The sequence below is a fragment of the Hirundo rustica genome, chromosome Z (genome assembly GCF_015227805.2).
Source record: "Hirundo rustica isolate bHirRus1 chromosome Z, bHirRus1.pri.v3, whole genome shotgun sequence".
Taxonomy (NCBI): domain Eukaryota; kingdom Metazoa; phylum Chordata; class Aves; order Passeriformes; family Hirundinidae; genus Hirundo; species Hirundo rustica.
This window is the reverse complement of record NC_053488.1, coordinates 53,271,556-53,297,465: the sequence shown is the minus strand read 5'-3', so window position 1 is coordinate 53,297,465 and position 25,910 is coordinate 53,271,556. Positions and strand designations below refer to the sequence as shown.

Sequence of the window (25,910 nt, the reverse complement as noted above, 5' to 3'; positions counted from 1 at the left end):
CAGTCACATCTCTTCACCTTCACTGTTATACCCACCTTCATCCCATGAATTGCACAACCCATGGGCTGACAAGTAAATCAAAATGTGAGAATGGGGGAAGATGTCAATGAATGGGACCCAAGCTGAAGCACTGTGATACTGCTCATGCCCCCAGACCACTCAGAGATCGGTGCAAGGTTCTAGCCCAGAAATCCCACAAGCTGTTCACTGTTAACAGCAAAGTCATTGTACTGCACCTTGCTTGGTACAACCAGGTTGTTCCAGACGTACTGCTGTACCAGCGCATCTGGTTCCCCCCAGACAGAAACAATGGCATTTTTATTAAAGCCAGCGAAACATGTTGATGCCAGGTTTTTTCATACTTGTTACTTTCAACAGAAATAAGCTCTGTTTGGATAAAACAAAATCACATTATATATTTCCATGTCACTCTGCAGCACAGAATACTGTCTAAAAATAAGCACAGAGACAAAAAAAAAAAAAAAAAGGGAAGGTGCGGGAAGGTGCGGGAAGGGAAGGTGCGGGAAGGGAAGGTGCGGGAAGGGAAGGGAAGGGAAGGGAAGGGAAGGGAAGGGAAGGGAAGGGAAGGAAGGGAAGGGAAGGGAAGGGAAGGGAAGGGAAGGGAAGGGAAGGGAAGGGAAGGGAAGGGAAGGGAAGGGAAGGGAAGGGAAGGGGAAGGGAAGGGAAGGGAAGGGAAGGAAGGGAAGGTAAGGGAAGGGAAGGGAAGGGAAGGGAAGGGAAGGGAAGGGAAGGGAAGGGAAGGTAAGGGAAGGGAAGGGAAGGGAAGGGAAGGTGCGGGAAGGGAAGGGAAGGGAAGGGAAGGGAAGGGAAGGGAAGGGAAGGGAAGGGAAGGGAAGGGAAGGGAAGGGAAGGGAAGGGAAGGGAAGGGAAGGGAAGGGAAGGGAAGGGAAGGGAAGGGAAGGGAAGGAAGGGAAGGGAAGGGAAGGGAAGGGAAGGGAAGGGAAGGGAAGGGAAGGGAAGGGAAGGGAAGGGAAGGTGCGGGAAGGGAAGGTGCGGGAAGGGAAGGTGCGGGAAGGGAAGGGAAGGTGCGGGAAGGGAAGGGAAGGGAAGGAAGGTGCGGAAGGGAAGGGAGGAAGGGAAGGGAAGGGAAGGGAAGGGAAGGAAGGGAAGGGAAGGGAAGGGAAGGGAAGGGAAGGAAGGGAAGGGAAGGGAAGGGAAGGGAAGGGAAGGGAAGGAAGGGAAGGGAAGGGAAGGGAAGGGAAGGGAAGGGAAGGGAAGGGAAGGGAAGGGAAGGGAAGGGAAGGAAGGAAGGGAAGGGAAGGTGCGGGAAGGGAAGGGAAGGTGCGGGAAGGGAAGGGAAGGGAAGGGAAGGTGCGGGAAGGTGCGGGAAGGGAAGGGAAGGGAAGGGAAGGGAAGGGAAGGGAAGGGAAGGGAAGGGAAGGGAAGGGAAGGGAAGGGAAGGGAAGGGAAGGGAAGGGAAGGGAAGGGAAGGGAAGGGAAGGGAAGGGAAGGGAAGGGAAGGGAAGGGAAGGGAAGGGAAGGGAAGGGAAGGGAAGGGAAGGGAAGGGAAGGGAAGGGAAGGGAAGGGAAGGGAAGAAAAGGTCCTTTTAAAATAGAATGAAAAGCAAGTTGTTAGCCTTGCAGAATGGAGAAGATAAAAGACACTGTAATGAGCAATTATCTAGATGTTAAAAAAAAAAAAAAAAAAAAAGAGAGAAAACAGCAGAACATAAAACAAAAGTTAAACAAGATGCTGAGCTAGCAAGGAAGGAAGGATAGGCATTAAATGTAGTGAATATGAGGGTCATTTTTTAAAAGCTGCTTTAAAATTAATTCTTAGTATATTCCCTTTAAACAGCATTAGTTTAATAAGAAGTAACAAGCTTTAAAATTAGCAGCATTTCAACTCCACATTCTCCACATTTTTACTCAAACATTTGATTTTTTTTTTTTTTAAGCATACTGCCTCAGAAAGTTTATGTTTACTGACAGCAAAAAGTGACAGTAACAGATGGAGAAATCCTCAAAAGCTGAGTTCTACAACTAAGTCGCCAAGCATGACAAAGTTACCACAACTAATGTTCTGGTTGCCTTGAGGGATGTCTAAAGGATCACCTGTGTGTATTTTTATGATTATGTGTAGTTCGTGTGTCATTTATAAAAGAGATTTTCAGATTTAAGCTTTTCAAACTGCTCCAAACCTATGCATGTAGTTTCTCGGGCAGTTGCTCAGGGGAAGGCAGCCTCGGGAGGGAAAGGCCCGTGGAATCCGGATCCCCAACAGCTGCCGGGCAGCTGGTGAGGCAACAGCGGACCTAAGCAGCCTGAACGCTCTCACGAGCGCTCGGTGTCCTACGCTTTCCCCACAACAAAACTCTCCATCGTGTTTTGATGATCGTGGATGCTTGGTTTTCAGAGGCAGGCGCAATCAGTTAAAGGGAAGAGTAGATACAGAAGAAAGGACTGAACTTTAGGTACTGACGTTTAGTGGTTGTCTTTTTAAACTGACCTTACCGCGTGAAGGTAAGAGGGGGAAGGTATTTGTCCTGAGGGTCACTAACCCCTGCCGTGTGAGAATACGCCTCTCAGCTGCTCTCCGCTCCTTTCCGTTCCCTGTCCCCTCGATGACGGCCCGCCACCCCTGGAGCGTCCCTCCGCTCCACACGTGGCCGGGGCGGTTCTCCTTTCCTGCCCCCTCCGCCGGCGGTTCTCAGTGGGGAAGGGGGCTCAACTACGCCCCCCTCACGCCACAGCCCAGCCCCCAGAGCCCCTCCGCGCTCCCCCGCTCCTCACCCGGCGCCGCCACGCTCCGCCTGCCGTTGCCGCAGTGGGCTGGGCCCGCGCCCGCGCCCGCCCCGCCCGCGCCGCCGCCGGGTGCTGGCGGGGGTTCGCGGGCCCGCAGCGCCGGCCGGCCATGTCGGCGCTGGAGTGGTTCGCGCACAAGCCCCTGGGCGGCGGTATCTTTTGGATCCAGGAGCGCTTCTACGAGTCAGGCAACCGGGCTAACATCTGGCTGGTGCGGGGCTCGCAGCGAGACGTGGTGATCGACGCGGGGCTGGGGCTGCGCAGCCTGCCCGACTACCTGCGCGATGCCGGGCTGCTGGCGCCGGCCGAGGGCGCCGGGCCGCGGCCGCTGCTGGCCGTGGCCACCCACGTCCACTTCGACCACTCAGGCGGGCTGCAGCACTTCGAGGAGGTGGCGGTGCACAGCGCCGAGGCGGCGGCGCTGCTCCAAGGCGACAACTACGAGGCCGTGACGTGGCTGTCAGACCGGGAGGTGGCGCGGCCGCCGCGGCCCGGCTGGAGCGCACGGCAGTTCCGCGTTCCGCCCGTCCGGCCCAGTCGCCTGCTGCAGGAGGGTAAGGGGGGCGGCCCCGTCGCGCCGGGGCTGCGAGGTACAATGCCCTGGGTCTGATGGAGGAGCTTCTGTGCCGCTGTGCGCCTTTTGGTTTACTCAGCTCCTCGTATAAAATAATCAAATCGATTAATTTTGTCACTCCTGTGAATCTAAAAACCACCCGCAGTCAGCCTGGGACCAGAAAGACGCGTAGTGGGAAAATCGGTTTTACCAGTTCTGAAAGTTTTGGCGGCCGGGTTGTTTTTTGTGGTTTTTTTTTTTTTTTTTTTTCTTTCCATCTAGAATGAGGATCACTCACCATTGATTTAGGTGACTAATTGAGCATCCTAGAGTTATCCTTAGGCTTCAAGGCTTCAAACGGTTTATTCAGCAGGTCATGTTCTGGCATCTGGTCACCTTTACTATTTAGAAGCGGTCAAAACATAGAAAGTGCAGTTAACAGAACAATTCCTGAAATATGTACCGATAACACAGTTTTTGTTTTACAGATTTTACGTTAATTGTGCATGAATACATTTACTGAATTTTACCTAACTTATGTTAAAAAATCACTTGTTACTGATGTAGCACTGAAGTGGGTTGTTGCAGATAAAAAAGATCACTTAGTCTCTAAGGGAGACAGTGACTAGGGTTTTTGGTAACAAAACACCTAAACTGTACAATTCAGCAGATGTTGAACGGTGGCTGTCAGACAGGCTTACTCTCTTCTTGGGTTTATTAGGCTATCCCACATAGGTGCTTGGAAAAGCAGATCTGAACTTCCTTGAAGGCTTCAGTAAAGATTGATGTGACATTTAACTGTAATAAATCAACAGAAGTTTAACTTGTTTTTCTCCCTCAAAAAGGAGGGACAATTTTTAAAAAAAAAAAAAGCTTTTGTAAAAGGGCAAGTGTATTGGCTGCCAGAGTAGCATCAGAGTTTCTAAGATGTTAGCTGAGACATGAGACACGAGTATCGGTTCAGTGGCTGGTGTAATTAAAAGGCATTCACATTTAAACTGGCAAAAAATTACCTAATGGTAAGAAAGTTTAATTTTTATGTCTTATTGAATTAGATGAAGATAGTGTGTGAAGGCTTGTTTTGGTTCTCCTCCAGCAATTTATATTTTGGCCTTTTGCCTTTTAGGCGTAACATCAGTACAATCCTAGATGAATTAAATAAGGGTAAAATTGTAATAAATTGTGAGATAAATTCTTTGCAAACTTTCAAAGCGAAACCAGTTTAGATGTATTCTATTTTTTTCCCCTGCTTTATTTTCTCTACTGCAGTGCTTTTCACGTTGTTCAATGTATTAGAATCCAAATATATTCCATTAACACAACCCAAGCCTGTGTTAACTGGTAGCGTCATTGGAAAATACCTTTTTGCTCAGTTTATATTTCAGTCACCTCTTTGGCACTCACTAAGAAAATAAATGCCCCACTCCCATTGTTGCAATATGTAGTATGTATAAACTTTCTGCATATTAGTAGGGAGTTTTCTTTGTGTCATTTGAGAAACATGACAAATGCTTACAGTTTCCTGTAACAAACCTGTTTGCAGGGGATGTGATCAACCTGGGAGATCGACAGCTCACTGTCATGCACATGCCTGGTCATTCACGTGGCAGTATTTGCTTACATGACAAGGACAGGAAGATTTTGTTCAGCGGAGATGTGGTATATGATGGGTCTATGATTGATTGGCTTCCCTACAGCAGAATCAGTGACTATGTTGCAAGCTGCCAGCGCCTGATGGAGTTAGTAGACAGAGGTCTTGTGGAGAAGGTACTACCTGGGCACTTCAACATATTTGGAGCCGAAAGGCTGTATTGGTTAGCTTCCAACTATGTTTCCCAAGCTGGAGTTTGTCACAAGATTTCTACCTGTGCTATGAGATCTATTGCAAGTATAGCACTTCGTGTTGCAAATTCAAGAATTACATCTCAGTGACAGTCAATTTTGTGTGATCTGTCACCTGCTGTAAAACCAAATGGGTTGTGAAAGCATCAAAAACAAGCAGAAGCAGTATGTGTTAGCAAAAAGATGGCAAATTGATACAGGTGAGCTTCAAAATTTCTCTGTTTTTTTCCTACTTTATTCGTATTTTTATAAAAACTCTGTAAACTAGTAGCTTTAGCCAAAGCTATAGTTTTCTTTCTACTTTTTCAGAGCATGTTTGTATATGTATTGCAATTGAAACATTATGCTTTATTTTTGCTACTCTGACAGATGGATATATACTAAAATGAGAGGTTGTACATTCACGCCTGAGACCTTGTTTTGTAGTACTAGACTTGTGATTATTCATCGCCGCCTGCTCAGGTTTCGACCTTACAGACCTCTTGCTAAGGCCTGGTGTTTCCTGGGAGCAGTGTCATTAGGTCACAGAAGGAGCAAAACCTATGCAGGACTGAGTGGGCAGAAAGAGATAATTCTGCAGCCATCGCCCCTGTGGGCGTTGTATCTGCTACACCTCTCACCGCCTAAAGCTTTATCTTTGCAAAATACTTGTCTGGCAGTTTCTTTAGAATACACTATCACGTAGAAGTTCTATAGACCCAACTTTCAGATACATCAGTTTACCACAAAAGCTTTTGGTGCAGATGGACTGTTGAGGCTTTCATGTTTCCTGGTGTGGTGCAAGGAAGCACTGCACCAGGAGAGAAGGAACAAGCAGGAGTGCTCTCACCATTGGCTAGCGAATTTTTTTTTGCTTGTCGGCCTGTAGGCTTTTACGTGACTTAGGAATTAAAAAAATTGTGAATTAGTGAATTCATGTGTTACACTACCTTGTATAAAGTGGATTGAACTTTTGATGGATGTATTTATTTTTTTTCTGATCAGCTCATAAAAAGCATTTAGAGAGTATGTTGTTCTGGAAAGTTGAGAGAAGTGAACTGTGACGAGATTAAGGTGTTTGGTTATTTTCAGCAGTATTTTTATGTGACTGTGTTGTAACTTGGTTTTTAATCATCTGTGTTGGGGGAGGGCTTGAGGCTTTAACGTGACCTTGCCATAGTGAAGGTGCTGCATTAAGCACGTAGTACACTTTTTATCACAAAGTGAATGTCACTCAGATTGTTTACTGTTTGCATCTGAAGTACGTGCTGCGCATAATTGTTCTGAAATGTAAAGTGTGTTGCATTGTGTTTGTTCCAAAAAAATGTTGAATACACTGAGAAATGCTAAATAGCATTGTAACTCGCTTATGAAAATGGAATGTGTGATATTTAAAAGCTGCTGAAATGGTTAGAGTTTGTGTAATTATTATAACAGTTTGTATATATTTAACTTTTTTAAAAGGACACTGTCTGAATTTATTCTTGCACATAGACATATATATGTTCCTAAAAAGACTGCAAATGTTTCTCGCAAATTTTAGGGCAGTTTCGCTTGTTTGGCTTTCCCTTTATGCAGAAGGTTTAGCTCCCGTCATAGCCAATAGTAAGGGGGCCAAAGGTCTGGGCTCTGTCTAAGGCATGAGGGAGAAGAAGTTGATAGCCACCTGAATAGATGCAAATTCTTGTGAAAAAAACCAAACAAAACAACCTATTGCAAAATTTAAAAAGCATCTCTGTCTAAAAATGATGAAAGCGTGTATCTTATGTAAGGCTTTTTCCATTTCATAGATGACTACACTCCTGCCTTTACTGTGACTATATTCTTTACCAGGATTTAATGATTGGCTGTTGCCTAGTTCTTCTTAGAAGTGCCTATCTGCAAGCTGAAGCAAAGTTGTGAGTGGGCAGGACGTGGAGAGATGCAGCACTTTAGAGACCTGTTAACACTCAGGTCACAATCTTTTGTGTATGATGTGAGGAGTGTTCACTGGGTATATTTAGATCATAAAACCAAGAGGTGTCTATCTTGTCCTCAGTTGGCAGAGGAAGAAATACAAAAACAGCCTGGGAAGCAGGCTGAAAGGCATACATACTGCTGAAGCTTACACCAGTTATCCAGAGGATGCCACGGTGTCACAGGTTACCTGACAGTAATTGAATTCCTGCAAATTAGTTGACAGTGGTGTAACACCAGTAATAGTCATTATTTTTAAACAATGCTTTTGTGAAGACCATTTTGTGAAGACCCTTTTGTGAAGTCCCAGTAGTAACCCTGGGCATTAAGGCAGTCATCAGGAACTCCTGTCACAAAGCCTGCCAAGTATGGATGTCAAGTTGCTAAAGTTTTGCAAATGTTCACTACAAGAGTAAGATCACTTTGAATTGGCATTCTCTGTTATAGCACTATCAGTTTGCTTGTTTGATCCAATATTAGATGTAGCCAGATTTTACTGTATTGTAAAGCCTGAGCTCCAAAGAGTCACATCAGTTCAAAAGGAAAAAAACAAAAAGGAAAGACAACCTCCATCCTCCATCATTTGTTTAAACCTGTGCTCAATATCTCTATCAGCTAAGATCCTTAAGTGGCCAGATCAGTGCCAAAATGCCCTATTAAGCTATGCTTTAGTCCACTAAGTACATAACCAAAACTTGGCCTTTTTTACTTTACCAAAATCTAGGGGATAATTTTCTAGCTCAGAAGTGAGCTTTACATGCACATAACCCAAAGTGGAGTTTGTTAGTAAACTGCTGCTATAATCCAAATGAAAGTAGTTTTTTGAGGGTCATGAAATTATTTTTTGTATTGTAAGAAATTCACTACTAGATAAACAATACTTAAATGATCTTAAATTAAAAGAGTGGTCTCTGATTATTTTTGTTAAGACTTACCATATCTTAGTCATAAGAGTTTGACAGCAGTCCTTTAATGCTACTTGGATTAAATATTTAAAATGTGCATTGTAAGTTTAAATACTGCATCATGTTCAGCATTTAGAACTGTGTTGATTTCTTAGTAACATCTAAATATATGTTATGCAGTTTTCAGTAGACTGGGGAATTGACATGAAAATCAGATGGGAAGTTTTGTTCTGTAATCTGTCAAAGCTTTTACGATGTTAAACAACAGTTTGCACATAATTAATTTTTTCATGTATTATAATAATAAAATATTATAAGCCTATGCAGTTAAGTAATAATTCCTAGGTATTTCTCAACAGAAGCACTTTTCATTCTAGATGGAATATATTTACAAGTTGCTAGCAGAATTTTTTATGCTTCTGAGAAAGAAACGGCATTAAAAATGTTTACACATCATAGATGCCCTTTGCCATGTAAGACCAGACACCTGTAGCCAAAGAAAACAAAAATTTAAAAATGCAGTGGGAGGGAGATAAAGGTGGAGGAAAAGGAGGCTTTATTAATATTTAATGTTAAAAATCTAGGTCTCAGCATTCAACCAACACTAGTCCAGGTTCCTATTTATAATTAATGCATATGTGACTTAAAAGCAGTAAAGTAGTACCCCTTGGTTCTAAAATTTCAACTACGTATTATCCAAAATACTACTGCTATATCTTCAGATTGAATGAGGAAGTATAGAAACTATTGATAAACAATGAAAAAAATACATTCATTATGTTTTATTTTAAATTTATTTGAAGTTGACTATGACACGGGGAAGCTGCTAGTCAAAACATTTTAGCTGTATTGCACTGGGGGTTCAGGGCAGTCAGAAAGCCGTTCCGAAGTCGCTTTACTAGCTTAAACATCAGCCTCGCGTTGCTTGACGCAGTGGAATCCTCTCCCAAAGCCTGTTTTTGCTCGTGTAGTGTGCCTGGCGGCGGGATGCTCCCTCCTGTGCAGTGGCCGTGGGTGGGAAAGTCGCCCGCTGACCGCGCCAGCGCCGGGCTGGGGTGAGCGACGCCACCGGGTGGTCAGGCGAGGGCTGCATTTACCATGGAACGAACAGAATTGAAGATCAAACCAGAAACTAGCGGTGTTGATTTTACTGTGCTACCCAAACCATTATTCAGCATGGTTTGTCCTAACTTCTCAGATTTTATTGAACAGGCTAATCTCACCTGTTAAAAAATTATTCATTAAAAAATTATTTTAGCAACTAACTTTGTGCATATTCCCACATATGCCCAACAGAGTCCTGGGGAGGTGATGAGGAATTCAACAGAAATTAAAATTGAAAAAGAAAATAAAATAAACAAAAGGATCCTGACATAGGAAAATGCTAAGAAACTTAGGCAATGCTTCTGCGACTGTGCTAGATATTTCCCAGCAGTTTGACCCTTATGCACAAAGAAGCACATTCACATTCATCAAACTGGCAATGATACTTGCCAGTATAGTAAAAACATACTTGGTATGTTTTAAATACGGCTTTATATTTTTACATATGATTTGTTCTGAGAGTGACGTGAACAAAATTAACTTGAACTTGCATGAAATCTTGCCCTACTTCTCCTTTAAAAAAATCAGGAGTAATTTAATTACAGTTCTGATAAGAGATCTGATTTTGAGCAGTTGGGATGATGTTTATAATCTTCTGCACACTGAAATTCAGTTAAGGACAACAGAGTGGTAGGATAGTTTCAAATGCTAATAAAATTAGGACTAGAGAAGAATATATCTTCACTCAAAGGGAAGACAGACCTGGAAGACAGCCCCACAACTGACTTTTAAAAACAATAGATGAAATTGAAAATTAAGTAAAAGCCAATAACAACGCCTTTAAGTATATCTCATAATTATTTTCCTTATTATGCTGTCAATATGTATGTGTGCTAGTCTAACTTACCAACTCTTATTCATAGGAGGTCATTTTAGGACATGTTTAGCCAGCTTTGAAGATGCAAGGATTTGGAAGTCACTGCTACCACAGCCATGTACTTATTTTTAGCTATTATTATTTAGGCCTGTCTTTTCTGTTTGGAATTCTTTGCATTTCCATTTCACATGCAGTATGAGAACTGCTACTAACTTTAATCAATCTCCAAAGAGTGGCACTTTGGTTTCTGGAGCAACTTCTTAGGTTGTAAGTTTAAAAGTAGGGACTTGAATGTGAATCTCCACTTCCCAGAAGCACAACTTGAGTATCAGTATCAGGTATTTCACTCTACTTGACACAGAGCAGCCAGGGCACGGGTGCATCATGAGAGAGGACAAGCTGTAAGCCAAGCGCAGTCACAACACTTGAAGGGATTGTGACCTCCCTGTATGGTAACTTGACCTGTCAGCAGCCCAGTGACTGCAGACTATGGCAAGGTGATGACTCAAGTTCATGGCCAGGGCACAAAGTCTAGTTAATACAAAAGAAAGGGCAGCACAGAGCACAAAAGCAGGAATAAGCCCAGTGCAGCTCAGGCCAGGACCAAGGGCCCCCGCGCTGAGCTCCAAGATCAACATGCAGAGGAGGTGAGAGTGGGGGTGAAACAGTGCAATTTTGAGCTCTTTGTGCACTCAGGTGTTCCTGGTGCTACTCTCCCACACTTGATTAATGCTTCCTTTTCTCTCTGAACATGTAAATATGTTCTGTGAAATACACAAAAAATTAATCTGTGGTTATGTTTGCACCACAGTACAGACTGAGGGTCAAACCTGCCAGTAGTTTATGCTTTTAGTTGCAAAGCTACCACCTGTAAACAGAGGTAAGTTACCTCTTGCCTCTGCCTATTTGATCTGTGGACCAGATATATGAAAAAACAGATAAGTTTCATCTTTGCTTGATTTTGTTCAGGAAAAATGTGTCTTGAGCAAGCCAAACTCTACATATTCAATGCTGTGTACCCAAAGTAAACCCACTAATAGTTTATTACTGGAAACACAAGTGCAAAACATCTCCAAGACATGCTGCCAGTCCTGAAAGGAGCAGGACTGAAACGCCTGAAGGAATTTTTCATTGCCTGAGAATTTTCAGTCCAACTAGCCAGACTGCATAACATTCAGCAAGGATCTGAATGTCATTATGGTCCAGTTAGTAATACTGTACTATGTTGTCACAGCTGGTTATGAAACAGCCTTGTGAAGCAAGGCACAGGGACAATTTGTCACAGATGAGAGCACTGAGGCAGCACTTTTCACAAATCTGAGATTTCTCACCAGTGATTTGGGCATTTTCCCCACACAGATATATAATGTTGACTCACTGACTGTTATGCAAGACATAAAAATATTAGTGCCAATAACTGAATACTATACATTAAGGTCTTCAGTCTCCACACAGTACATATTGCCTTCCATCAAAATTTTAGTACAACAAAATCTGTACAAGTGCCAGAAATGCTTCTATAAATGCCACTTTTGTGTGCTCATCCACAGCCCACCGCACCTCCAACAGTGGGAGTGAGCAGGGCCTGGGGCCGCGGGGCATTCTGACAACACAGCCAAAACACATCCAGGCTGCAGCAGAGCCAGAAGCATTGGCCACAAATACCAGATTTGTTACCCAGTGTACAATAAGCCAGTAATTACACACTTGAGGGAGATACGGATTATTTATTTCAGAGCTGCACAAGCCTAAGTGCTGAGTGGTACTCCATGAGTCAAGCACGCCTACTATCAAAACTCTTTAGTATTTTTACATTTTAGCAAACAAACGCATTAATGTTCATTGGCTTCAAGTTACATAGTTCTCTTATTAATTATTATTTTATCTTCTGTTGGTTAATTATTCTCTTACTTCTCATGCTAAGTAGTCCACATGCCCAGTCCTTGAGTCGGTGGGCAAGCAGCTTGGTCAGTGGTCTGCCAGAACTGGAGCCGATTCAGCACAGTTGCTGAGTTGCCTTTATTAATTTCTTCCTTATCTTTGGAGTTCTGCCAAATGCCTTTGTGGCCCGTAAATTCTGAATTGTTTGTCTGACATCACTGAAACACGTCGTGCCCTAGACCTCAACAAGAAATTCTACCGACAAGAGATTTGTCTTTCTAACTCTTGGACATCACTTTGAGCTTGCTTGGTAGAGTCTATCTGTTTCAAGGATTAAACCTCCTTTCTTGTTGATTAGGCTTGAAAATCAAGATTAAACATCAAGGAACATCCTTTCTTAGAAAACTTTCTCGTGTTTCCCGTTTCGCAGCAGAAGCAGCTCACCGGCCGAAGGAGCCGCCAGGAGCCATAGCCCGTACGCCGAACGGACCACCCCTTCCGCCCTGACTGGCAGCATCTCAGCCAATAGCAGAGCGTCTAGGGATCGGGGGCGGGAGTTTACCCACCCGCGGCCAATCAAACGTCGGTAATTCGAGGGGGCGTGGCCAGAGCGGCGTCGCCATGGGCAGGAGCGCGGCGTTGCCGAGGCTCGGACGCGGAGGGGCCGGGCTGTGCGGAGGGGAGGAGTCGCGTTTGCCGGATCTGGCTGCCCGGCAGCGGCACGATGAGCCTGGCCCTCAGGTCGGTACGAGCAGGGCGCTTTCCCACCTACTCTGCTCGGGGTCCGGAGCGCGGGTCCCTCAGGGCCGCGCCGCCCCCGATCGGAAGGTGCTGGCGGAACGCGGGGCGCGTCAGGCTGTGGCGGGGCCTGGCCATCCCTGGCTTCCAGCCGGTCATGTCAGATCCCTTTGGCGCGGCCGGGGGCGGATCAGGCCCGTCTATCTGCCGGGAGAGGGAAGGGTCCAGCGCATCTACCCTTGGGAGGTTCGCTTCTCGGTTGCCTGATGTGCCTTCCAAAGGCCTGTGAATAAGCATAAAGTTATACTGTTTGGCTTTGTTTTGTTTATAAATTCTGGTTTAGTAGCTATTGCATAAAGGAGCCTGGCTTATGAATCCCAGTACCTGGCAAATTCTTGTGTTCAAGTGTAATTAATATGCTTACATGGCAACTGTGATCTTTAATTTTCAAGTCTAAAAACTTCATGCTTCGTATGGTTAAAATAGTTGCAGAAGTGACACTGAATTGCTTGTATTTGAGTACTGCTTTGTCTTTTGATAAATTGATTTTATGCTAAGCATTAAATGAACATTTAAGTACCCGGATTGCTCTTTCAGAAGAGTTCGGTGTTAATCTGCTTTCAGATTTATAAATAGATTTCTTCATCGTAGCTCACAAAATCTGAGCTCCCTGGGTCTGAACTACTCTCCCAGTCCTAATTAAGTAGCCAACTCAGAGTTATTTTAGTCCTTCCAAGAGCTGTAGTAATCCAAAGCCTGTGTGAAATCACACAGTCTCAATTGGTGTGTTGAGGACATCTTACTCTTTGAGGGTATTGTGGTTTGAAGCAGGCTCAGCTTCTGCAGCTTGCACTTTTGTTGTCTGTATTTGGGATTTTTGCTTGTTGAAAGCTGAGTCTAGGTAAGTGTTTAATCTTAGGTTTTGGTTAAAATTAGCAAATTGTTAACAAAGAATGGCATAAAGCAGCTCATTAGAGGGGATTTGGAAAGATAATCCTGAAAAGTTTTCTGTTCACTGATCAGTAATCTTTATGCATTCTACTCTAGGTGATACAGCACACATTCTGTCTCTGGTGCAAAAGGACAAATGAACATAAAAAGCTTTTTCCTGAGAGTATAACATAAACTATACAGTAAATTAGGTTTGGAATGAGTTACGGAAGTTATCTAGTCCAGCTTCCTGATCACAGGAGCTTCTACATAAAGCTCTCTGAGGATGCTAAGCACTTTTTATAGACTGGTTAAAAAAAATTCTGATGATGGAGACTCCTTCCCAGTGGAATTGTTCTAGCACATCACCGCATGCAGGAGAATGTTTTCCCCTAGATCCAGCTGCAGTTTTTTCCCTTAAATTTTGTAGTTATTGTTTCTTGTCCTTTTACTATGCTCCTCTGAAAATAGAAGTTTATTCCTAGACTAGCTAAAGAAAAGGGGACTGTCTTTGAGCATGATTTGCTGATTGGGGGGGCTTGCCTCTTTTGTATGCATCAAAACAGAGCAAAAAATCTTCAAAACAGTGTGTACGTGTGGGATCTAAAGGATTAAAAAAACCCAAAAAACCTCTGCAAGTACTATTTATGTGAGAACTGTTGCAGGCAACAAAGCCAACATGTAGCACCTAATCCCAGCTTTAGTAGCCAGACTGTCTGGCCTAGTTTGACCTCCACTGCCCTTTCTGTCCCCAATTTTACTTTATATATATTTTTTTTAGCTACAGTGTAGAAACCAACTGTTTTCATGAGTTATATAATTTCAACTACTAATCTAGTTTGTAGCATCAAGAAGCCTTTTTAACTGGTAATTTTTCTACCTTTTATTATTATTATTATTATTATTATTGCTGCTGATTATTAACAAAAATGCCTGTGCTGATTTTATTTTTGGTGGGGGACTGGAGGTGTCATTTAGGTTTCACTAGGGAATTGTCTGTTTCAAATGTTATTTTAAACTGGGAATACAAGCTGGGAAAATATTGATGAAGTAAGGCAGTGATTTCTAAAATTATGGTGAATTTCTTATTGGTGGAAAAGGTTATCTACAGTGGCATCTTCCCCATAGAAGTCTGTTACACTATTTTTTCTTTCTCTTTGTATAGGAATGAGCTCTCAGTAGACAAAACTAAAAAGAAGAAAAGAAGAGAACTGACTGAGGAACAGAAGCAAGAAATTAAAGATGCCTTTGAATTGTTTGATACAGACAAGGATAGAGCGATAAATTATCATGAATTAAAGGTAGAAGTTTTCTTTCATTTAAGCAATTTTATAGCAGATAATATATGTACTATAGTGGGTGCTTAAAATGTTGGCTGTATCTTAAAAAACTTCCTTCAAGATGTCTTGATGGGTTAAAGGAGTGAGGGAAAAAAGGGAAATACTCCATTGGAGTAAGAATAAGCTTTTCTTCCCACTTTATATACTTAATGCAGTAACAGAATTACTAAAGTATTCTAAATAACCCTGGAATAATAGCCTACCAAGTATAAACTTGGACAGATGACCAAGTGGGAAAAACTCTTGAAAAACTGATTATTTTTACAGGTACCGTATAACCTAAAGGTTGGTGTTGGTTTTGGATGTGTAGGTAAAAGATATAAGTCACATTTGTAAAAATGTTAACTACAAGCCAGAGCTTACCTGTATTTTTCAAAAGAAAGCCTATGATTTGTAGGAATAGGGCATGCTTTTTGCTCTGTGTGTGGAAGGCTTAGTTGTTGCCCTTCCCAAAGAAGGATGCTCCTCATGATAGCTATTAGCAGATGGAGTTTAGGATGTCTTTCTGAGTAAGGCCTCCCACCTGAAAGTCCACAGAAAAGTAAATGAGGTTCACTAAACTTGGCTTAAGTCTTTTATCCATTTTTATTCTAATTAATGCGTCAAGAACAAAAAGTAGTTTTGGAGAGACCAGTGTTTCAGTCACATATAGGGTGAGATTTTTTTTAAAGAATGCCTAATCCAGTGTATTGGCTCTACATTCTAGCTCTACCAAGTAACTCAAAGAAAGAAAAAAGTCTTATTTTTACTTAATTTGCTGTTACAGGAGTGCTTTAGGTAGAACAATTCCCTTCTCTTTATTTCAGAGAGTTCATGTATTTTATCTTTGTTGGAAGTCACTGTGACTAGGGTTTTGCTGGGGACTCTCTTGGTTACAGTTATGCTTTTTCTGTTTATGCTATGCTTTGAATTCCCAGCTGTCATGATTACTTGAAAAGCTCTTTCTTATCTGTCTAATTAAATATTGTCACCTTGAAGCTAATACTGTGAAAGAGCAGAAGTACATAAAGAAAAAAACCCCATGTATCTCCTACTCTACAAAATCAGCATATAGGATGAATTTTTGAATAACTACTTCAGTGATTTTCCATGTGTGGTTAACCTGTATTCAGGAGGAAGTTTGGAGGAAATCAGGGTAGTGTGTGCTGAGAAACTGCCATTTAAGTTGAAATGGGAAACTAAATGTAGACTCCTATGCTAATGGAAAAGTAAAACATAGGTTGGTTTCTGTGGCTGACTGGAAAAGCAGTTAAGGGTCTTCTTGGTCTTGTTAATCCATGAAACATACACACTTGCCTGAACAATACGGAGTAATTTGCAGAATGATTGTCAGTTTTGTCTTAAAAAGATAAGATTTTGAAATGGTTTTGCAAATAAGGAATAAATTTACTTATCTGAAGATGCATTTGGTCCAGTCCATAAAATCCCTGAAAGTGCAAAGAGGTTGTTTCTTTTTCTCACTGCAACTAGATGTTCCATAGTTCCATATCCTAATAGTAGTTCTAAATGGTTTTAGTATCCCAGGCTCTTTTATTAATTTTATTTCTTGTTGTTATTAAATCATTGATACTCTCTTTTTTCCTAGGGTAAGAAGGTAATTACTGAAATTAAAGGAAAATCTGTTAAATCTCTATTTTATCTTTTATCTGTATTTTATCCTTATCTATGGTTGCACTTTCATTTTATTCCAAAAGGTGGCAATGAGAGCCTTAGGTTTTGATGTGAAAAAAGCTGATGTCCTGAAAATACTTAAAGATTATGATCGAGAATCAACAGGCAAGATCACCTTTGAAGATTTTAATGAAGTTGGTATGTGTTTGATTGTGTTCTGCCTCTAGAGATATTTAGCCTATAATAGTGAGTACAGTTTCAAAGCTGTACTTGTGGACTTCTTCAATTATTTATTAAGAAATAGAAGTGGGAGTCTTAATTTCATATTTTGTTTAATATAGTTCAATAGTGAAAGAAGATAAATATTTGTTTTCTGAATTCTTAGTTTGATATGTAGAGATGAATGACAGCTACAGTATAAAAGGAAGTAGGGTGTACTCAATCTCTTTCGAGCTTACAGAGAGGAATAAGTGCTAGTTTAAAGCGTGGATGTTCTTGTCTTGTTCATGGATCTCTGTAAGATTCTTCTTCCTGCTGTGGAAAAGCTATTTGGCATCGAATTTCAAGGGAAGGAATGCTTACACAGACACAGATTACAGACTTCATATATAAAGAAGATGAGAGAAATTGAAGTAAATTTTAAATATTTTACTATAAGGACTTTCAACTGTTGATAAAGCCAGTAGAATTAGTTGTGTCTTTCATCTGAAATGGTGTATTGTGTAATTTTATGTACTTTGAGTATATAGTGATTGGCAGAATTTTTAGACTTGATACTTCTTTGAAGATTTTAGGGGATTTTTATTACACATAATTTATGCTTTTGCATACAATTTATGTTTACCAAGAAGTAATCTGTGTGGGTTTACATTTCTAGCTTCTTATGTCCATTATAGTTCATTATGCTCATGATAGTTCATCAGCATTATATTTCTGTAGTTTTTACTGAACAAAGCACCCAAACCTCCAGTACTTCCCCTTGGCTACAAATAGCAATCATCTTAATGTATTAAAACAATTAGTGATTGAAATGTGGCAACATTTAATTGTTTAATTGGTTAGTACTGGACAAAATGTTTTGTTAATGTCAGGTAATATTTTTGTAGTTATATTCCAGGTTAGAGAATATTTTTTTTGGTTCTTTTCTGATTTATAAAGCTTATGTGAAAATATTTGAATGAAAATGAGTGCATTGATTTTGTAGTAATACTAGTCTTAAAATGACATCATTTTGCTGTGATATTATATAAAATTAATATTCTGTAATTACCATGCAATTACTTTTTTTTAATTCCTGATGTCCAGTCCTCTTCATTGCTTCCTTGTTCTGTCCTGGCTATCAATACTGAAACTCTTTAAGTACTGAAAGAAGCCAGGAAGTTCTTGTAGAAAGCACAGTATATATTTGGAAGGGGATTGAACCTGTTGAAAAACTTCAGTTGAAGTACTGTACAGCTGTGGTGCTATATGATCCTGACACGGAATTAAATATTATGTCACTTCCAACAAAAAAATAGGGGAGTTAGGTAAAATAGATTATTGAGACATTAACTGTGAAGAGCTGCTGAATTAAGCTAAGCAATTATTGAGCCATAAATTTCTCTTAATTTAATGCTTAACCGAAATATATAAAGATGCAATTATATTTTTTCTTCTATAATTTTGTATTTAGATATATTTTATTGTTTTTCAGTTGTATTTTTGCCACAAAAAGTAGCATTTTTCATATGATGTAATGCTGTCATGCAGTCTGCTGTTTTAAAAGAAAATATTTAAATTTAGTATAAATCTGCAGATATATAAACTTGATTGCTGTATTTGGCTTATATGAACATGAAAAATTCTTTCAAGTTTGCTAAGCCAGAGCAGACATTCCATCTGCAGTTAGTAGCAGATGGTAAGTGGTTTTTTATGTGCAAGCAGTGTTGATGTGATTTTAATGGCTTGATAATACAAGACTAGCCCTGTAACACAAGACTAGCAGGTACAAAGATTTGGAGATACATTATTGTTGGTTGGTCTGAACTAATTACTAGAACAATATTTCATGAGAACAAGTTTGTATTTTCTGTTGTGGAAACTGACAAATGGTAGTCTTGAAAAGAATAATAAAGGCTGAAGAATCCTCTCTGAATACAAATCTTGTAATTCATCTCAGCATTTTTTTCACAACCCCTATGCTTTTTTTTTTGCTTTCAGGTTTGGGGTGTGGGATGTGATTGGTTGGTTGGTTATGGGGTCTGTTTGTGTTAGTGTGGTTTTTTATATTTAAGAGAGAGGTTCTGTGGGGATGTTTGTCTTAGCTTAATGCTGCAGTGTTCTCCTCAGCTCAAAATTCTATCCTGATGAGAACATAAAAAGAAAAAAAAAAAATCACATCTTCATCTAAAAGAGCTGATGGTGTTTTTTCTGAAAATTTTGAATTTTGAAAGAGAGTCATCATGTGTATACTTCTAATTCCTATTGGAAAATAGGAATTTGTGCCTGAGTTGCCATGCAGCTTTCCACTGCAGCAGTTAGGTCCCAAAGAGCAGCTCAGCTTGGGAAAACAGAGGTGAGAAAGAGAGGTCAGACAACAGCCAAACAAATATGCACATTGAATTCTTTAGGAATGTAAGAAGAGGTGAAATCAGATGAGAGTTCTTCATATTATCTTCGTTTGCAGAGGCCATTCTGAGTTTACCATTCAGAATTTTTTAGTCTAACTTAAGTATCCTCCTTGCAGTGACAGACTGGATATTGGACAGAGACCCACAAGAAGAAATACTCAAGGCGTTCAAATTGTTCGATGATGATGACTCTGGTAAAATAAGTCTGAGAAACCTGCGCCGGGTTGCTAGAGAATTGGGTGAAAATATGTCTGATGAAGAACTACGGGCTATGATTGAAGAATTTGATAAGGATGGAGATGGAGAAAGTACGTGTTGGCAAATAAAACACCATATAATCTTGTTCTTAATTTTGTTCCCTTTTTAGGTGTTGTGTTGTTGTGAAAATTTCCTCTTTAGTTTCCTTTAGAGTACCTTAATTTAAACATAATTTAGCTTACAAATAATGCAGATGGTTGCTTTTGAGAGCTACTAATCCTGGAGTCTAAGAATCGAGTTGATTCACCACCAACTCTTATTCAACCAAAGTCTGTTAAAAGATGAAAATTGTAGTGAAAGTGTGGTTGAAGGTAGAAGTAAGAGATTCTACATTACATTTTTATTTCCTTATAAACCAGTAAAAGTATTAAAGTGCTGAGAATCTTTTCACCACTTAATATATCTTAAGTGGTGATGTCTCACTGTTGTGATTTCAGCATTGGATATGGAGCATTAAGCTAATAAATCATGCTGGAAGTAGCCTGGGTCTATGTAGGATCAGTTTGGATGGCTCTTTAACTACTCCCAAACCTTGGAGTGCTGAAAAGCATAGTGTGAAAAATGGCTCTGCAGTTGACAAAGTCCATACAGAGTGGCAGAAGGAATTTACTATGTAGATAAAGAATGAATTAGCAAATCAAATTTGGTACTATGCTTGTTAAATCACTGTGAGCACTGAAACATAAAGAGTTTTTCATTATCTTCAAAAGAACCTTATTTTTACATCAGAAACCTTAATACTTGAATTTTGAGGATCACTCACTTAAGACCTTGTACCTAAAGACTCTATCAGTCCATCGAACACCATTCTTATAGGGTGGTGATTCTCATATTGGAGATTTCACTAGCAGTTCATCAATTTTTCCTGTGACAATGATATTTATACTTGTAAGCATCTGTTGAATTCAAAACTCACACATACTAGTGGAAAAAATTGTGTTGTCAGCCTTTTGACAGATAGTCTTCTATGCTATTTGGCGTAGGTGTTATTTTTTGAAAGTTGTAGCTGTAGAGGTGAGTGAAAGTAGAATTCACTGCAAATATGTTTTGTCATGTTGGTCTCCTGGAGTTGCCAAATGAGATGTCAGAACTGTGGATCAATGTTCTTTTGTCACATTGCTATTTGGGTACTACAAATGGAACATAAACCATTAGCACCTTTCAGGAGGATTATTGAATCATAATTATTTTGCATCAGTGCTACTTTTCTTTAAATCAGATTTATCAGCTAAGACTAAGTGGCTCAGTTACCTTTTATTCAGTCACCCATTCATTGTCTTTGTTAAAGCAATCAAGCAGAAGATTGAATATGGAAGTTTGACAGCCTGATGTTTGTGTGTGATACTGTTTATCCTTAAAGTTCTGTGTGATTTTTGTTCTTTAAAGAAAACTGAAGCTGTTCTTAGTTTTTTAATATTCATTCTGAGAAAGTTATTATCCTGTGAATCCCCATTTCATTTGTCTTCAAACACCTGGGTCATTTGGCAAAATTTTCCTGCCATCTAATTCTTTTCCTGCCATCCAAAAAAAAAAAAAACCCCCAAAAAAACCCCAACCAAACAAAAAAAACCCACAACAAAAAAAACCCCCACACCCACAAAAACTGTTAATTGTTAGTATTTTTTATTGATATGTTGAATACAGGAATAATACCACTTTTGGTTTAGCACCTTTATTACACTTGAAGGAGTGTTTTACTGACAGTGAAACGAAGTGTCTTGTATAGTACTCAGGTTTCATGAACCCTTGTGTTCCCAGCAAAACCATTGAGCTCTGCTGGTAGGCTATACATAGGTTTCTGTAAAAGAGAGTGTATTTGACATATTCTTGTCTCCCTTAAAAATAATCTTATTTTGGTATTCCTGGGTTTAATAATTCTGGTTTTGAGCGAAAGTCCATGGTGTCAGTTCATGCAATTTTGATCATCTTGTGTGGATGCAACTGTAGGAAACACTGTCCAGTCTCATGTCTCAGATTTTGGCGCACAATTAAGAGAAGTACCCAAGCCCACCACTGAAAAAATGTGCACCTTTAACTCTCAAGATTCTAAGTTAATGTGACCTTTATATTAGCTGTTATTCTAGTTTGTTCCTTTTTGTTTACTTACGACATGGAGTTGAGGGAAATCTGATGCCATGAAATACGGTGCTTCTGTTTTCATGGTGCTTAACTTGTGAACAGATCCTATGTCTGAAGAGGATTAACTGCGATTACTTAAATTACTGGGAATTGTAGCTACAGTGCCTTTTGAAATTTCTTTGAATGTTCCAAAGTTTGTCATTGTAGTGTTGTATTTCCATTTTGCAGCATGGTTTCAAGGATGTTGTAAACCAGACAGTATTTTTGAGAGGATGTTTGAATTTGTGCTGTAACTGTGTTGTTACTGTGATAAAGCTGTGGAAATGCTTTTAAAGTCATACAGTGACAGTATTTTTGTGTCTTAGAACTAGGTATAGCTATGTGGTGGACTGGTTTCAAAGCACAGGGACCTAAGCTAGAGTAAATCTACTTGTTTTCCTGTTTTTTTATGTGCATCACAGCAGGACATACTTAGGTTTTATTTATTTTTTTATTCTTTAACATAGTTGAATTTCTTTAATTTTCTTCTAGCTGTGAAAGTAGTTCTTTCTTTGCAGTGCTTTCTTTAGGAATAGCTTGGGCGTGTTGGCTGGGTGGGTAATTGTCAGGGCTTTTTATGTGTCTTGTCATTTCCATACCACCAACTTATTCTAATCATTCTGCGCTACAGTAATTAGTTGCAGAGTGAACATGTTCACTGCTTAACTCTTTTTTTCAGTGGCTATGTTTTAACATAATGAATTAGGTCAGTACCTCAGGTATAATTGCAGTGAAATAATTAATGAATGCTAATTAATGTATTATTATGACTTAATTTCTTCAAGTGCATTTGTGTAAAATTTCTGTTAATTATAAATGAAGAATTAAGAAAGTTCAAATATCCATTTTAATTCTAGCTAATTTATGGAATAATTGCTAAATGATCTTAAAATTTGTTTTATATTTGGCAAGTGTTACAGACTGGGGAGACAGGAAGAAGACAAGAAAACATTTACATCCAATCTACCTTGCCTACAAGATACTGTTTGACCTGTGAAGATAGATTGGATGTAAACGTTTTGAATTACAGTTTTAAGAATGAAACTGAATTCAATCATAACTCGCTGAGGTATTGTCCTTGAGAAGTACTTACTTAATAAAATTTAGCTACTAAACTTTTTTGTAGACCTTTAAAATAATACTATTTTGCATAGCCATCTTACATATGTTTCTCAGGGTTTTTTTTTCTATCATGTTTCACTTTTACAATATTTTTACTTTCATAATTAAAAATAATATAAGTGATTATAAGTGAGCTAGATTCTGCCTTTAGTATTCCACATAAGAAATCTTGCATTCTGACTTCATGTTACATGAAAAAAATGTGTGCAAAATCCCTATTCTAGAAGCAAACTTGTAAACACAGTGATGGATCAGATGCAACAAATGCTAGCAGAGAAGCATTTAAGTAAAGTACAGATATTTTTTGGTTTATTGTTTGCTGTTTGTCTAATGATTTTCTTTTTTTTCTTCCCCCCCCCCGCTTTTTTTTACAGTCAATCAAGAAGAATTTATTGCTATTATGACTGGAGATATTTAGCATTAGAAGAAGAGAAATTCACTTGCAACAAAGGGGAGGAGTTGTTGTTGGCGGCTTCCATTATAATGTTTTGTTCTTTCATTTATTTCAATAGCTGAAAGTTACTTGTGCAGAAAGTTGCTTGTCACAGGACCAAAATAAAAACGGGTTACATGCACTGATAATTCAGTACTTTGTATCAATAAATTTTATCAGTAGATATTTGTTCTAAAATACTAAATCAGTTAAGTAATGCTGCATTTCAGAATGTTTGAGTAATTGTAAAATAGCCTTGTCTCAGATTTCTAAATTGTATCATAAGAACCTTTTGATGTTCTTGACTTTGTGTTAGCATTAGTTGTGGCCTTAGTTTTGATACATAAGGTTTGAAAAACTTCCATTTTAATAAAACATTCTTTACTACTACTTTAAGGTGTTGTTATTGTAATTCAGTCTAAGCTGAACTAGAAGGGATAATGATTCAGAGAATATAGGGTTTTTTCTTTTTTCATTTACAAGCTTTTACATCTCTTTTAGATGAACTCTGATATTAAATTAGCAAGCATATATACATCTTAAAAAATGCCATTTATTAACTTTTACCCATGTATGATAACAAATGATGCGCAACTAGGCATGATGATAAACTGATTTCAAAACATGCTTAAATCACTCAGATGACAGCCAGCAATTCTCTCTGCAGTATCCACAATTCTGACAGTTTTGGAGACAATGACAGTGGCAAATTTCCTGCAAGCTAAGTAGTATGCTTTAGAAGCTAATAGCAAAAACACCCCACATGAAATATAAAACGTATTTTTAAAATCCATTTAAAAACCTGCAACAAACCCCCACAACTCCTAATTAGTATTTTGCAGTCTCAGAAGATTTGTTTGGGAGGTCAATGTTTAGGGGAAAAGATTCAGTGGATGTCTCTTAACAAGTATTTTCTAGGATCAGTACGAGAACTGTCCAGTTTAGTAGCTTCTGACTTTACTTTTAATTTTTTTTGTAAATAGTTTCAGGGACACCTTTAGTTTCTGCAGACAATCAAAATGATAAAGAACTGGAAAGGTCTGTTTGTTGTCAAAAAACGTTTTCCTCAAAAATCCTAACTTTGAATGTGCCAAGTGTTCTAACATGCTGCAGTTTTCTTTATGGGGATCTCTGTAGATGGGTGATACTTATTTTTTAATAGGTGACCACTTACTGTGTAACTCTTCCACTAGGATGTATTTTGTGTCTTCTGCATTGAGGCCTTATTTCTAGTTTTTGCAATGTACTTGTGTCCTGGTTTGGGACAAATTTGGGAGAAAACCCCTGTAGAGGATCCCTCTAAGGAAGCAAGCCCAAATGGCTCCTCTCTCTAACTGGTCCGGTAAAAAAAGCCTCTTTGGAGAAAAGTGGAAAAAATTATTTTACTAAACAAATGAAGTGCATACAAGTATAAAGAATGAATAATATGTGTTGGGGAGGAAGAAGCCAAAAAACCCTATAAATATGATTGCCTATATTCTGAGAATGAGAAACCTGTAAGTGAAATAGAATTGAAAGTAAGTTTTGATGTTTGAGATGTATTAGATACTGGATGTCTGGGAAAACAGTTATGTGACCATCTGAAGGTTACCTGCAGCCAGACCCAGAGGTCAAATGGAATGTTCTGTCTCACCCCTCAATGTATGCTTCATCCCACACCTGTAACCCTCCCCTGAAGTATCAGGTATCTGTAACCCCATTGGCACAAGTCTGTTCCAGCCCACCTCGAGACCCCTTATCAGGGGGCTGCAAAGGTGGCTCAGCCTCTTTGCTCTTTGCTCTTTGCTCTCTTTGCTTACACCCTTCCCTGAGGACTTTCCTCTCTTGGAATTTCCTCTCCCTACTTCTCCCTTCCCCCACTTTCCTAGGCCTTGCCACGAGCTGCAGCCTGGCAGCTCAGAGCAAGGCCCCCACATCCCTTACAATAAACCTCATCTTCTAAAACCTAACTTCAGAGATCTCTCGTCTACATTTATCTACACTGTCCTGGAGTCCTCAGCAGCAGGAGGAAGCAATTTCTACAAATATGAAACAATAAAACCTCTCCTTCTGAAGTGAGATGGCAAATTGAGAAAGTCCTTGCCGTGGCTGTAGCTCGGCTCTCTCTCAGTCTCTCCTCAGTCCCAGTCCCTCCGGCGCTGCTGGAAAATGCCGAGGTCCAGGCCCCGGTGGGCCGCAGGTGCAGCCCCCAGTGCTCCCCTGGTTTTCAGTCCAGAGCAGGTTTAAACAGTTCCAAGAAAAAGGAAAAAAAAACAGTCCAGGGAACTTCTCTGCCCTAGCTAGCTGAAACTAACTAAAAGCAAAAAACGATCTCTGTCCTGCAGTCTCTCCAAGCCTCCGCCGAACACGCTGTCCGCAGCAGAATGTGGAGGAGTCAGGCAGTTTTCTCAAAACAAACTCTGCGCTTCTCCTTACTCTTAGAACCAGTCTTAAAGGCACAGGACTGAATATATGGCACAAACAGAACAGATGATTGGGGATACAAGCATCATTAAGTTACCCTAGGACATTCTCATTGTTACCCTAGGACATTCTACTCTTTATCCCTATATCGTCAATTTACTAAAACTAATATATACTCCAGCTCTACACACATCCATATAAAAAACAATATGCAATATACAGCTACATACAGTGGCAGTACTATTCAGCACACAGCGATAATTGCACATGGTTCTCACTTAACAATTAAATTTCTCTGGGGTACACATCGTGTGGTTTTATCTTTGAGCAAAGACAATCCCATGGATGGGATCTTCTGTACTTGAAGCAGAATTGATCTAAACTGTTTTTTCTAATAAACTTCTTACGCGTACTACTGGGATTTTCTCTCTATCTACTGTATGTAGGGACTCAGATTGGGCAGGGCCTGCTCTGTTGGTGGAACCTCAGGTGTTAACTAACTAGGTGGCTTTTGCTAGATGCTGCTCCTAGTTTTTGAATGATTC

At 39.9% G+C, this 25,910-nt stretch overlaps 2 protein-coding genes across 3 annotated transcripts; both read left to right on the top strand.

Moving 5' to 3' along the window:
* The first annotated feature begins 2,859 nt into the window (after window positions 1-2,859).
* Window positions 2,860-8,387, top strand: MBLAC2 (metallo-beta-lactamase domain containing 2). The gene is made up of 2 exons (XM_040091195.2): window positions 2,860-3,320; window positions 4,863-8,387. Exons 1-2 carry the CDS (start codon window positions 2,876-2,878, stop codon window positions 5,249-5,251), a joined length of 834 nt encoding a protein of 277 aa, XP_039947129.1. The 5' UTR covers window positions 2,860-2,875; the 3' UTR covers window positions 5,252-8,387.
* Window positions 8,388-12,428: 4,041 nt separating this feature from the next.
* On the top strand, window positions 12,429-23,352 carry CETN3 (centrin 3). 2 transcript variants are annotated; one of them, XM_040091104.1, is made up of 5 exons: window positions 12,429-12,544; window positions 14,637-14,772; window positions 16,506-16,620; window positions 19,148-19,339; window positions 22,904-23,352. In XM_040091104.1, exons 1-5 carry the CDS (start codon window positions 12,528-12,530, stop codon window positions 22,945-22,947), a joined length of 504 nt encoding a protein of 167 aa, XP_039947038.1. In that variant the 5' UTR covers window positions 12,429-12,527; the 3' UTR covers window positions 22,948-23,352. The 2 variants fall into 2 exon arrangements, with proteins under 2 accessions (XP_039947038.1, XP_039947037.1); XM_040091103.1 differs by lacking the exon at window positions 22,904-23,352 and having other exon boundaries at window positions 19,148-19,762.
* Window positions 23,353-25,910: the final 2,558 nt, after the last annotated feature.